The sequence below is a fragment of the Salvia hispanica genome, chromosome 4 (genome assembly GCF_029641045.1).
Source record: "Salvia hispanica isolate PSC_SH4W2 chromosome 4, Shi_PSC_v1, whole genome shotgun sequence".
Classification (NCBI taxonomy): Eukaryota; Viridiplantae; Streptophyta; class Magnoliopsida; order Lamiales; family Lamiaceae; genus Salvia; species Salvia hispanica.
In genome coordinates, this window is record NC_142695.1 from 54,433,507 (window position 1) to 54,447,091 (window position 13,585).

Sequence of the window (13,585 nt, forward strand, 5' to 3'; positions counted from 1 at the left end):
AAAAAATTTAAGCCTCGTAATTAACTGCATTATATCATATGTAAGCCTCGTAACTTCAGCCATTTTTCTCCTGCTCTCTTGTTTCTAGTTTCTTTCATTCCTTATTTCTTGTTTTTTGTTTCATTCATTCCTGTTTTCTTCCCCATTTCTTCACATTTGAGCATTCACCAAACAATCAAAGCTTGGTATTGTTGCAATGGCAGAAGCAGTGGTGTCGATTGCTCTACAAACCATCCGTGATTTGCTATTGGAAGAGGGAAGGTTTTTAGCTGGTGTGGCCGATCAAGTCAAAGAGCTCGAGAGGCAGCTCAAAGAGATGAAGTGTTTCCTCCAAGACGCTGACAAAAGACGACATGAAAGCAGTACCATCTCCAATTGGATCTCCGAGATCAGAGATCTCGTCTACAGATCCGAATCCGCCATTGAAAGGCACGCAGCTTATCAAGTTTCTTCAAAGAGAAGAGGCCTCGGACAGTTCGTCCGCAAATATTCCTGCATTTTGACAGATTGCAGCTCACTCCATCAATTAGGCTCCGAGATTTCTCAAATTACATCGAATCTGGAGAAGATAAGCAAGGATATGCAAAAAAACGGCATAAAAAGAAGCATAGTCATTAATCCAAATGGAGAGGGGGGAAGCTCAGCTGGAAACAACATGTCAAGGAAGACTTTCCCCTATTTGGAGATGGGAGATTGCTTCGTAGGCATGGAGGATGAGGTGGAGCTGCTTGTTCAATTCCTAGGGCAGGAAACAGAGGATCGGATTATATCAGTGTGGGGAATGGGAGGCTCAGGCAAGACCGCAATTGCCAAGAAGCTCTACAACGAGACGACCGAGTTTGATCTCTCTGCGTGGGTTTGCATTACTCAGCAATGCGAGAGTCGATCTGTGTGGGGGGATGTTCTGAGGCAGCTAGAGAATCAGCAGAAGAAGAAGAGTGTTTCAACTTCAATTCTGAACGATGAGCCCGGAATAAGGGAGGAGGTTCCAAGTCTGAGCGACTTTGAATTGATGGAGAGACTATGTGAGATACAAAGAGAGAAGCGATGTCTCATTGTTTTGGATGATCTTTGGGAGCTTTCTCATTGGCATGAGTTGAAGCATCCATTCATTGTCCAAAATTTGCAGAGCAAAATATTGGTGACAACACGGAAACAAAAGGTTGCAGAGATTGGATTGGCAGTGGAACATGGCCTTTTACATATGGATGCTGCAATGGAACTTCTTAAAAACAAAGCATTTCCCCGTGACAACATTCCAGGTTAGTTTTATTTATTTATTTATTATTTATTTATTAATTTATTTATTATTATTATTATTATTATTATTATTATTATTATTATTATTATTATTATTATTAAAATGGAGTGGAGTGTTGACTGTGGACTGTATTAGCTTTATGCCAAAGTTGATTAGTACTACTAAACATAGGGGTATTTAAAGAAACGGAAATTGTTTGTGCGGTTACTATAAAAATATAGTACTGATGTTAGAGGTAATATTATAAAGATTTTGAAGAAATTTGATAGTAATATTAGTACTCATATACTAACATTCGAAGAATGTTGTGTTGGTATTGATTAATTCCAATTAATGTTTTTTTTAATATATACTCCCTTCGTTTATTATTAGGAGTCTCATTTCTTAACGATACGGGTTTTAAGAAATGATAAAAAAAGTTAGTGGAATATGAGTCACACTTAAATATATTTGTTTTAAATGAAATGTGAATGAAAAGGGTTAGTGAAATGTATGACTCTATTACTATTTACGGTAAATATAAAGCGAGACTCCTATTCACGGACAAACTAAAATGAAAAAACGAGACTTATATTTGCAGACAAATTGAATAAAAGAAAACAAAAATTGGTTTAATCGACCAGTTCATGGTGAAACTGACCGATTTCTCTGGTTTGTGGCTCCAATAGCTTATAAAATGTAATGTATCAATAGATTTGAAATTGTCGAGAAAATTATGATTAGACAGGGAAAAATCATGGTTGATTAGACGGAGAAAATCATGGTTAGAATAGAAAGACGATTACAGAGCAAATGAAATTAAATGTATATATTCAAATACTAAGCACAATATACCATTATTTTCATATTTGTAATAGTTCAAAAAGAAGACCTGACTTTAACTTTGTTCAAGAATAGTGGCGTTTAGAGCGTCTCTAGTGGGAGGACTTCCTGTACGCCCTTCCCATCACTCTTCCCAAATACACCTCCTGCCACGTTATAAGAACTTCTTATCCTCCTGCCACGTCATAAGGACTTCCTACTGCACAATCCGACCTTCCCATCGCCCTTCCTGCGCGGACTTCCCGCAATTAAATAATTCACAAATTCACAAATATTCAACTTACGTTTACTGAATTAAAATTTCGACATGAATACGGACGGAAAAAATGCAACAACTTCATTAATTTTAAAAAAATTACATATTCACAAAAAAAATACATAGTCATTACAAAAAAATAACCCAAGCTTCAACAAATGTGACCCCCGACTCACTCGTCGTCCCCCGCGTCGCCCCCGTCGCCAATGTCGCTGCCGTCATCCCCGCCGCCAGTCTCGACGCCATCATATCCAATGGGTGGCATCCCAAAATCGCGCCAGATTGTGTCGATGGCATCCTTCAACATCCTCTTGTAGGTAGGATGGGTCGTGTTATACCACCTATGCATGGTCCGTACCAGGTTAGCAATTTGCTGCGCGCGGGCGAGATTGTTGTACTCTGGAGGGGCCTCCGAATGGACCTCGTCGGACCCGCTAGCGCTTCCCCTTGCCATCCGCTGCGCAGTCTTTTGCCCAATCGGGTGAACACGGCGGCGGGAAGACGATGGAGGGGTCGGGATCACTGCCTCGGCTTCGGGGAGCTCGTGCGAACTGGCACTGCTACTATACTCGCCGGAAGCGCTGATCTTCATCCGCTTCGGCCAGCCCGCTTCAACCCCCGCACTAAATTTTTGGGAATTCTTCACCACGAGAAAGACATCCCAATGCTCGAATTCACGGAACTTCAACGACCTGTCGGGGTACTGCTGCATGGCACGGATCTTCACATCCTCCTCAGTCATACCGCTGGTTGCCTGGAGGAGATTGTTTTGGTAGAGGCCGGCAAATCAACTAAGCTTAGGCCTCAACTGCTCCCACTGTTTCGGCATTGCTCGGGACCGTGAGGCTTCCCATCAGCCGGTTTCCATTTGATGTAGCCTTGACTAATGCAAAACCACATTCTATCGATGTGCTGATTATTCCTGACATAGGGATCATTGACTACACGCACCCAGGCCTTCGCAAGCGCGACATTTTTCGCCACAGACCAAACGGTCCTCCTTCCCATCTCCTCATTGTCCTCCTCGGCCCCCGTACGTGAAGAAGAGGCCCGCCCTTTCCCCTTGCCCTTGCCTTTGCCCTTGCCCTTGCCCACTGCCACTGTCCCTGCCTCAGTTGGAGTCTCCCTGACCGGAGATAGCCCCAACTCCTCAAGAGAAAAAGTGTCGATGCCCTCGACGCCGGTGAACTGAGTACCAAGAGGAGTACTCTGGAGGAATCACTAGACAATAAATCCATATATGGACGATAGACATTGTTGACAAGTGTGCACTGCATCATACCGGGCATCATGCCCCTCCCCATCCCCACTGGTGTCATCCCCCCCCCCCCCCTCCCCCATCATATTCGGTGTTATCCCCCTCATCCCCGCTGGTGCCATTCCCCCTCCCTCTCCCCCGAAGGGGTTGGCAGCGGAAACGTTCACATAAATCGATTACATAATAATCCTGATCTATTTAGCAAATTTTTTAGGCAAATAACATTCGCGCAATTATCACATGTATCATGTTCATAACTCAAATAAATCATGCTTTTAATTAATTAAAACCTAAAACATGCTTTTCTACGGTTTAGCTATTTTACCTTGATGATTCTCCAAAGAATAGAAGAAAGCTAGCGTCTTCTCCACGTGAAGATCTTCAGTACTAAACCATGGATCTTCTGTCTGGTTCCCGGACTGTAAATTGATATCAGTGTAGGCTGATCTCACCAGTATACTAGGACTTAAATAAAGAAGACGGAAAATCTATCCCATGAAGGAGAAAAATCGTCACTCACAGTATAGGAGACGGGGAACGAAAATTTTAAATAAAAATAAGTGTATTTTCTGTCTCCTTTATTCTCCTATTTATATTAAGTCACATATTGAGCCCAACAGAGATCTATGGAAGGTTTTGGATATGGTCTCCTCCAATTAGCTTTTTACTAATTAAATTGAACTCCAATTTAATATAAGCTTTTAATTAGAATATTACGAGCAGCCACTACAGAAGTAATATTGCACTCCCCATCCAAATCTGAAATTATAAGTACTCCGGGTTTCCATTGCTTGATATTTATTTTCCGCGCTTAAGATATAAACATCCATTAATTAATTATTGTCAGCAAGAAATTCTTATTTATTATTCATAGAGTAATCAAACTCCAACTAGCTAGGTTTCGAATAATAAAACCTTATTTCAAGCTCCTCTTGAGGATGTTATCAAACGAGAGTCACCTCGCACACGATTCAACATAATAGCAATCCTAGCACCGTTAGATATTAATCACCACTACCCAATATACCAGGCTTATTGGGTTGCGAAAAATCCGCATCATTTGGTAAGTCAAAGTAGTGCATAATCAATACTGTATGCTCATTGCTAACGTACATTGATTAAGAAACAATAATTTACAAGACCTCGTCTTTCAGTAGATAGCATAAAGACTGTCTCACTGTTAGATCCAATTCAGTGTTATACCACACCAACGTCGACTTATTTTCAGTAAGGCTTAGAAATAATCGGACTAACATTGCAACCTTTCACGATAGGTAGTCTAAGCCTATCTAGGTTGTGAAATTCTTCTTTTTCTTTGTTCAAAACTGACCGTGTTACCTTAAAGTGAACGACGCCCACAACTGGTCTACTAAAACAAAGACTTAGACTTTGTTAAGTTACTTATAAATTTTAAACATGTAATAAACATTCATTAAATGTAAAACATAACAACATTATGACAAAAATAATCTGTTTATTCCTTTGAAAAATAAAATAAGAGTTTTAACAGTATTCAATCACTCGAAAGGTGATTTATAGTATACCAACTCTAACAATCTCCCACTTATACTCAAAACAGCTTTCGAGTATACAAAAAAAATGTGCACTTCGTCTAATTCTCCCACTTATACTGAATGCGAGTTGAGGTCTCGAGCGAGTCGAACTCCCATTCCTTCAACATGGGGCTCGAACGGTTTCACCGCCAATGCCTTGGTAAAGGGATCTGCCAGGTTGTTCTTTGCTGCAATCTTGACCACTTGTATGTTTCATCTCTGCACTATATCTCTAATGATATGATACTTCCTCTCTATGCGTTTGCTCGCTTTGTGAGCTCTTGGTTCTTTCGAATTTGCCACAGCACCAGAATTGTCACAATAAATGGTGATGCTCTTGGGCAGATTCGTAACCACACCTAAGTCAAAAAGAAAGTTCTTGAGCCATACAGCCTCCTTTGCAGCCTCCGAAGCGGCCACATATTCGGCTTCCATGGTAGAGTCTGCAATGCATTTCTGCTTTACACCCTTCCAAATTACGGCTCCACCTCCTTAGGTAAACACATATCCAGAAGTAGATTTCCTCGAGTCTTGATCAGCTTGAAAGTCTGAATCAGTATATCCCAAAGGACAGAGCTCGCCTGCTTTGTAAAATAGAACAGTCCGTTTAAGGTACTTGAGTATGTTTTTTACTGCAGTCCAATGTCCTTGGCCCGGATTTGACTGATATATTGCTACCATGCCAACAACAAAGCAAATATCAGGCCTTGTACAAAGCATAGCATACATAAGACTACCAACTGCCGAAGCGTATGGTATCCTTCTCATCTCTGCTACCTCAGATGTTGTCTTAGAACACATCTCTTGAGATAAATGGATGTCATGTCTAAAAGGTAAGAAACCTTTCTTGACATCTTGCATACTAAAACGACTAAGTACAGTGTCGATGTAAGGTTCTTGAGATAAGCACAACATTCTCTTCTCACGGACCCTTAGGACCTTGATGCCTAGAATGTGTCACGCGTCTCCCATATCTTGATCTCGAACTGGTTTAACAACCACGTTCGTACTGATGACAACGTCTTTTTATTGTTTCCAATTAGAAGAATGTCATCTACATATAAAACTAAGAACACCACATTCCCTTTCTCAACCTTCTTACACACGCAACTCTCGTTATGGCACTTTTCGAATCCAAACTTATGAACAGTTTGATCGAAACACTGATTCCATGATCTAGATGCTTGCTTGAGGTCATAAATGGCCTTCTTAAGCTTCCATACCATGCGCTCTTTGCCCTTGACGGCATAACCCTCGGGTTGTTCCATGTAGATGGTCTCCTCAAGACTACTGTTCAAGAACACAGTCTTAACGTCCATCTGCCACACATCCCAATCCATGTAAGCTGCTTTAGACAATAGAATCCGGATTGATTTGAGCATGGCCACTGGGGAGAAGGTCTCGTTGTAATCGACACCTTTCCTTTTGGGTGTACCCCTTAGCCACTAGTCTTGCCTTAAAGACTTTAACTCGTTCATCGGGTCCACGTTTACGTTTGTATATCCACTTGCTCCCAATGGCAGTACAGCCTTCGGGTAGGACGGACAAATCGTAGACGTCTTTGTCTATCATAGATTGTAGTTCCGAATCCATTGCTCTTACCCATTCGCAATGATCGACATCCGCATGCGCCTCTGCAAAATTCTAGGGATCTAGTACATTGCTGCCCGAGGAGTGATCCATAGATTCTCCCAAAACAAAGTTCCTATCGGGCTCATGAGAGACCCTCCCACTGCGGCGCGACACTACAACATTAGGTGTAGAAGTTGAAGGTTCGGGAATTGGTTGTACAATTGGTACTTGTTCTTGGTTAATGGAACTTGTGACTGAAGTGAGCTCTTCTAGAGCCACCTCACTGCTGGGTTTATGATTCATAACAAAGTCTTCCTCTAAGAATGTCGCGTGATTGCTCACAATGACTTTCTTGTCTCGGAGACTATAGAATTCATAAGCTTTTGAACCTTTAGGGTCACCTATAAACAAACATACCTTTGTCCTTGAGTCCAGCTTAGTTGGATCATTTTCCAAAATATGAGCTGGACACCCCCATATCTTGAGATGCTCTAGATTGGACTTGCGCCCATTCCACAACTCATACGGAGTAGCAGGAACAGATTTTGATGGTAAAGTGTCTAATATATGGCTCGCGGAAAGCAAGGCATGGCCCCAAAATGAAATAGGCAGTCGTGCATAACTCATCATCGACCGGACCATGTTTAACAAGGTCCTAATCCTTCTTTCAGCTATGCCATTCTGCTGGGGTGTGCCCAGTGCAGTCAGTTGGGATTCAATTCCCTCTACCGATAAGTAGTCCAAAAACTCGGCACTAAGGTATTCGCCTCCGCGATCAGATCGCAGGCTTTTGATATGTTTTTCATGATGCGTCTCCGCATAAGCCTTCAACTGTTTGAACTTGTCAAAAGATTCAGACTTAAAGCGCATCAAATAAACATATCCAACTTTCGAGTAATCATCAATAAAAGTGATGAAGTAGCGAAAGCCGCCTCTTGCGTCAGTTGACATTGATCCACACACATCAGTATGAACGAGTTCTAGTACTTCCTTGGCCCTATTTCCTTTCACCCTAAAAGGTCTCTTAGTCATCTTGCCTTCTAAGTAGGATTCACACGTAGAAAACGACTCAGTGTCTAGACCTTTAAGAAGGTCTTGGTCCACGAGAGTTTGAATCCTCCTTTGGTTGGCTTGACCAAGTCTAAGGTGCCATAAGTGCGTTTCGTTCATTGAACTTGAAGGTTCCTTTCTTTTCTTTGAAAATTTCGATGCATTATTGAGTTCTAATTTGCGATTATTAAATTGTGTAGATATGATTGTGTACAGATTGTAGATTGTTTTCCATGATATCACGACAGATATAAGAACCATCTTTCTTAATAACACAATTGTCATTAAAATAAATCGAATATCCATAAAAAACCAATTTAGAAACTGAAATTAAATTTCTTCCAAAAGAAGGTATCAACAAAACATTTTTTTAAACCAAAAATCTATCACTACTAAAACACAAATAAACATCTCCCACTGCTACGGCCGTCACTTTAGTAGCGTCGCCCAGCTGGACCTCGATCTCACCATCATATAGCCGTCTTGTCACCTGCATTAAGTCAGGATCGAAACAAATATGATCAGTTGCTCCAGTGTCTATAACCCAAGTATGAGATAAAGTCGAAGTCAATCATGACTCGACAACTAGAGCTTGGTGCATACCTGTAGCCTTACCCTTTTTGGGGCAGTCTGGCTTCCAATGCCCCTTCTCACCACACTTAAAACACTTTCCTGTTTGCTTCTTGCCCGACCTCCTCTTCTTCTTTCCCTTAGCTTCCTTAGCTACGACCTGGTTCATCACTTTCTTCTTTCCTGCGCCAGGCCTAGGGCCAGAGGAACGATGTATCGAACTAACCATCGCAGCCTTAGCTTGGTTCATGAGATCCTTTGCCGACTGAAGTTCAGTCAAAAACTCAGCCAAGGTGTAGTTTCTTTTGTTCATCTCAAAGTTGAGCTTGAACTGCTGAAAGCTAGGGGGCAGACTTTGAAGGATGATAGTAACTTGGAACTCGGCATCAATGACACCTCCCAAAACCTCAATTTGATTGAGGTGGCTCATCATCTCGAGGACATGGTCCCGTACAGAAGAATCTTCCTTCATAGTCTTAGCCATGATACTCCGAAAGGCTTGAGACTTAGCCGTTCGATTCTGAGTACTAAAGAGATTTGTGAGATTTTGCATAATCTCGGCGGCAGTCGCCATGGCGGCATGCTGATGTCTAAGCACTGTTGACATGGAGGCCAACATATAACACTTAGCCATCTCATTTGCCTTATGTCACCGTTTATGCGCATCTCGCACTGCCTGTGAGGCATTAGCCGCCGGCACTGGAGGCCGTGGAGTAGTGAGCACAAACTTGTACTCATCAGCCGTGAGAACGATGTCCAAATTTTGTTTCCATTTTATGTAATTTTGGCCCTCGAGTTTGTTTTCTTTAAGAATTGCAGAAAGAGGATTGAGTGACATTTTGACGATTTAGTTTGCACTGCAAAACAGAATATTTACTATTTGTCATAAACTCATGTAATGAAATTACAGAGATTAACCATAAAACTTTTCAAATTCTCACAATTGTAAAATTAAATTTTGTACCCTCAAGCAGAGGTCAATACGCATTACAATTTTAACATTTTTACTAGTCACAACACCGACGAATAGTCCAGAGACCGCAACACAGCATGGCCGCCAAATGTTTCCCAAGCACGACCATCAGATTTAGCATTACAGAATCTTGTTTCTTTTAACACATTCCCATAATAATGTTCATGAGTTGATAACAAGACCAAGCTATCTCGTAAATTCTGTTTGGACTTCTGAAACTCGTAATTTCTTACTATTATTGTCCCCACAACATGGGTGGTGATAATATTGGAAACTACTTTCTAGTCCACACTATTTACATATGAGAAGTCCACCTATACAAACTTGCTATTTCTTAGGATTATTGTCCCCGCAGCATGGATGTCGATAAGATTCAGAAAGTAGCTTCATAAGTTGTGGACCAATCGATAGAGACCATATACAAACTTACTTCGTAATTATCGCTTAGATATTTGAGTTATGGTTTTTCATTAATTATCCTTAGCTTTGGTGCAGATTAAAGGCTTAATAAATTCTGTTTTAATTAAAAAAATTTATTGATATTTAAAAATCGAAATTTAAAATTTAATTTTGCAAAATTAAATCTAATATTGAAATAAAGAAACAAAGTGAAGGATGACAAAAATGAAGAAGAATGATAATTTTGAAATAATAACAGATTTAGTACATAACTGAAATAATATCAGATTTAAAATGTTAAAAGTATAAAAAGACCAAATTGCCAAAACATCTCAAAATCCTCCAAAAGGACATTTTCGTCTCGAAACAGTGCAAAATGACAGTTTTTGATATAAACCCTTAGTCCAGGGACTACTGGTGATATTTTTAAAGTCACCATTTTTGAGATAAACTCATAGTCGCGGACCATTTTTAAAATTCACTCAATTGAATAACTAGAATATGATAAAACTTTATGATTTAAAGCCTTGTATTTTTTCTCTGTTATTTTTCTCCTTCATTCTTTTTGCTATTTTTAATCTACCTAACTATATTAACATTTTTCATTTTTTCTCCTTAATTCACAAATGGAAAAAGGAAAAAAATCACTCTCTTATTAATCTAACTAACTAAATACGACTGATTAAACCTTTTCATTAACAAGAGAGAAATTAATTATGGTAAAGAGAAATTGTACTCCCTCCGTCCCGGCTAAGATGACACATTGCTTAGCCGGACGGGGTTTTAGGAGTTATTGGTTAAAGTGTTTAATTGAAGAGAGAGAAGGTGGTGTAAGTATTAAAGTAGAGAGATAATGAAAGATGGATATTTTAATAGGAGTGAGAAAAAGTGGTTGAGTGTATTAATTGGAAAGAGAAAGTTACCAAAAAAGGAAATGTGTCATCTTAGTTGGGACAAACTAAAAAGAAAAACGTGTTATCTTAAGCGGGACGGAGGGAGTAATATATAAGTATAACTTTTGGAAATAACTTTTTTTTTTCAATTGATCTTTATTATTTTCTCCACTAACTCAATATGCAGACTTTGCATTGGAAGAAGGATTTGAGATAATTGGGAAACAAATGGTGCAGAAATGTGGTTATTTGCCATTGGCAATTTGTTTACTCGGTGGGGTTTTGAGAGAGAGAGAATTGATTGTTGAGTGGGAATCAGTAAATGAGCACATCAAAGCAGCCATATATGGAGATGAAAAGCAGATCGATGGAGTGCTGAATTTAAGCTATGAAAGTTTACCCTATTATTTGAAGCCTTGCTTTCTCTATATGGGTATTTTCGAGGAGGATAATACCATACCTGCTTCTTATCTATATAAGAGATGGATAGCACAAGGCATGATTTCATATGAGAATCTTGGAGACAAGGAGGATACTTTAATGGATATCGCAGAGTTATACTTAAGTGAGTTAGCCTCCAGGTCCATTGTTCAGGTTGAAATTTATTATGATTATGATGTAGCAGGTAGAAATTTTAAGTATAAGACATGCAAACTTCATGATATAGTACGAGAACTATGTTTGAAATTGGGAAAAAGAGAGGATTTTGGTGCGCTGAGTTTGGAGTATGAAGGTGGGAAACTTAGTACCTTACTACGGGAATCTTCCTTGCATATGAAAATACAACATTTGACTATTGGTTTCAAGAGTGAAGTTGAACACGAGCCTACAGTCGCTTGTGGAGAAGATACTAGCAAGCATATAAGGTCTCTTCAATTAACCAATCTCATAAATTCGAATGTTTTTCTGTTTCCTCCACAAAGTATGGTTGATCTTCAAAAATTCAAATTGTTGAGAGACCTAGTTTTTGTGAGATTCAAATTTCCTGGAAGAAAGTTACCAAGAGGAATCACTAGTCTTGTTCACCTTAGAAGTTTGCGTTTAGAAGCATGTGTACTTGATAAGCTACCGTTGTCCATTAGGAATTTGGTACATTTGGATACCCTTAATTTACAGCTATCAGAGGATGTTGAAGTTCCAAATGTTTTTAAAGAGATCTTGCGATTAAAACACTTGATTCTTCCTCTTTATGACTTTGAAAACTGTAGAAATAATCTAGTAAGATTGGATGAGGGAGTAAATGAGTTGGAGACTCTACTATGGCTTGATAGTAGATGTCATGAACTTAAATGTATGGGCAGAATGAAGAATATCCAACGTTTTGCTGCAATAGTACACGATAATGAAAGCTTGTCAGCTATCATGAATGGCATTATGAACTGGAACAAGATACAGGATTGTATTGTTTTCATTGTTGGAAGTTGCGATTTAACAAGTGAGCGAATGCTGGAGAAGGCTTTGACATGTCCCAATCTTTATCAATTGAGAATTATGTCTAAGTTAGGCAAGGCACTAGCAAAGTGCCAGAGTGACCTGATGAGCTCGAAACTTAGATTTTTGGATTTGTTGAATTCCAAGATTGAGGATGACCCAATGGGGATACTGGGAAAACTTCCTTGCTTGGTAACACTGCAATTTAAGGATGACTCATTTGTTGGGGAGGAGATGAGGTGTCCAGCAAACAGTTTTCTTCGCCTCAAGAAGCTAACATTAAGAGGTTTGCCAAAGTTGAGGGAGTGGAGAGTGGAGTCAGCAGCCATGCCCCTTCTCTCTCGATTAACAATCAGAGAGTGTTCTTGTCTAGAGATGATTCCAGAGGGATTGAGTGCCATTTTTACCCTTCAGACTCTCGTAATCAAACAAATGCCTGGATTGAGAGAAAGGGTATCACCAGCAGGACAAGATTTCTACAAAGTCCGCCACGTCCCTTCAATTATCATCAAGGACTAGTCTGTACCAACCAGGTATCTCATGTCATGTTAATCTAGTTTCTTTGTTAGAAATCTTTATCTGCTTCATGTTCTTGTTTCTTTGTTAAACTGACTGGGTTGAAGGCAGTGGCAATGGTGCTGGCAGTGTGGGGTTTCGTGTCGTACTCATACATCTACCAGCATCATCTCTATGATTAGAAGATGAAGGAAGAGAGACAGAAATGATGGAGGTGTGCAGATTCAGCTTTTTGATGAAAGAGAATACCTTGATTTTAGTGCTTAAGTCTTCATTATGTTTGCTTTAAGATTAAATACACGCTGCATCTTGTTTGATAACTTGTTATTGTTGATGCTATTATTAAATAACAATAGTCTTGGGAATCTACTCTTTCTGGTTATGAACTTTGGCTAGATAATTATGCAAAGTTCAGATGGTATTGTTTTGTGAATGCAAAGAGAATCTTGCTATATTGTATGAGTGTCCCAATACAACTTCTCTGTATGGCTGAAGCTACATATTTACTAGATGTTGATGATATGTTTCTTCTAGTAATAAGTTGGAAGTATGGAGGAGATAATCAATAGAGCATACTTGGATGGACTACAAGTTTTTTTATGACAAAGGGGAATCTTCATTGTTGTATGTGTGAATTCCTTGATATTGATACTTTTTATTTTGTTTAGATTATTTTGGATCCTTTTATATTCAGAATTGGTAATTTTGTCTAATGAGTTACGCATTAGTTTTTGTTGTACTCCCTCCGTCCCACAAAAGATGTCACACTTCCCTTTTTAGTTTGTCCCACAAAAGATGTCACATTTCTTTTTCTAGAAAAAGTTCTCTCTCACATGAATATAAAAATTATATTTTCTCTCTCCATTTAACACATAAAATAAAACCTCCTAAAATATCGTGCCGTTTCACAAGTGTGACATCTTTTGTGAGACGGAGGGAGTAGGATTTGAGTTTAATTATTAATTTGTACTTTTATATTGAGACTTAATTTTCAAATTTTTGGTATCAAAATAAGAAAATATCTTACTAAT

At 39.3% G+C, this 13,585-nt stretch overlaps 1 protein-coding gene across 1 annotated transcript; it reads left to right on the forward strand.

Moving 5' to 3' along the window:
• The first annotated feature begins 175 nt into the window (after positions 1-175).
• LOC125195426 (putative disease resistance protein At1g50180) lies at positions 176-12,839 on the forward strand. Its single transcript, XM_089057676.1, has 3 exons — positions 176-1,262; positions 10,795-12,571; positions 12,662-12,839. The coding sequence occupies exons 1-2, from the start codon at positions 197-199 to the stop codon at positions 12,555-12,557; spliced, it is 2,829 nt and encodes a 942-aa protein (XP_088913802.1). The 5' UTR covers positions 176-196; the 3' UTR covers positions 12,558-12,571; positions 12,662-12,839.
• The last annotated feature ends 746 nt before the right edge of the window (positions 12,840-13,585 follow it).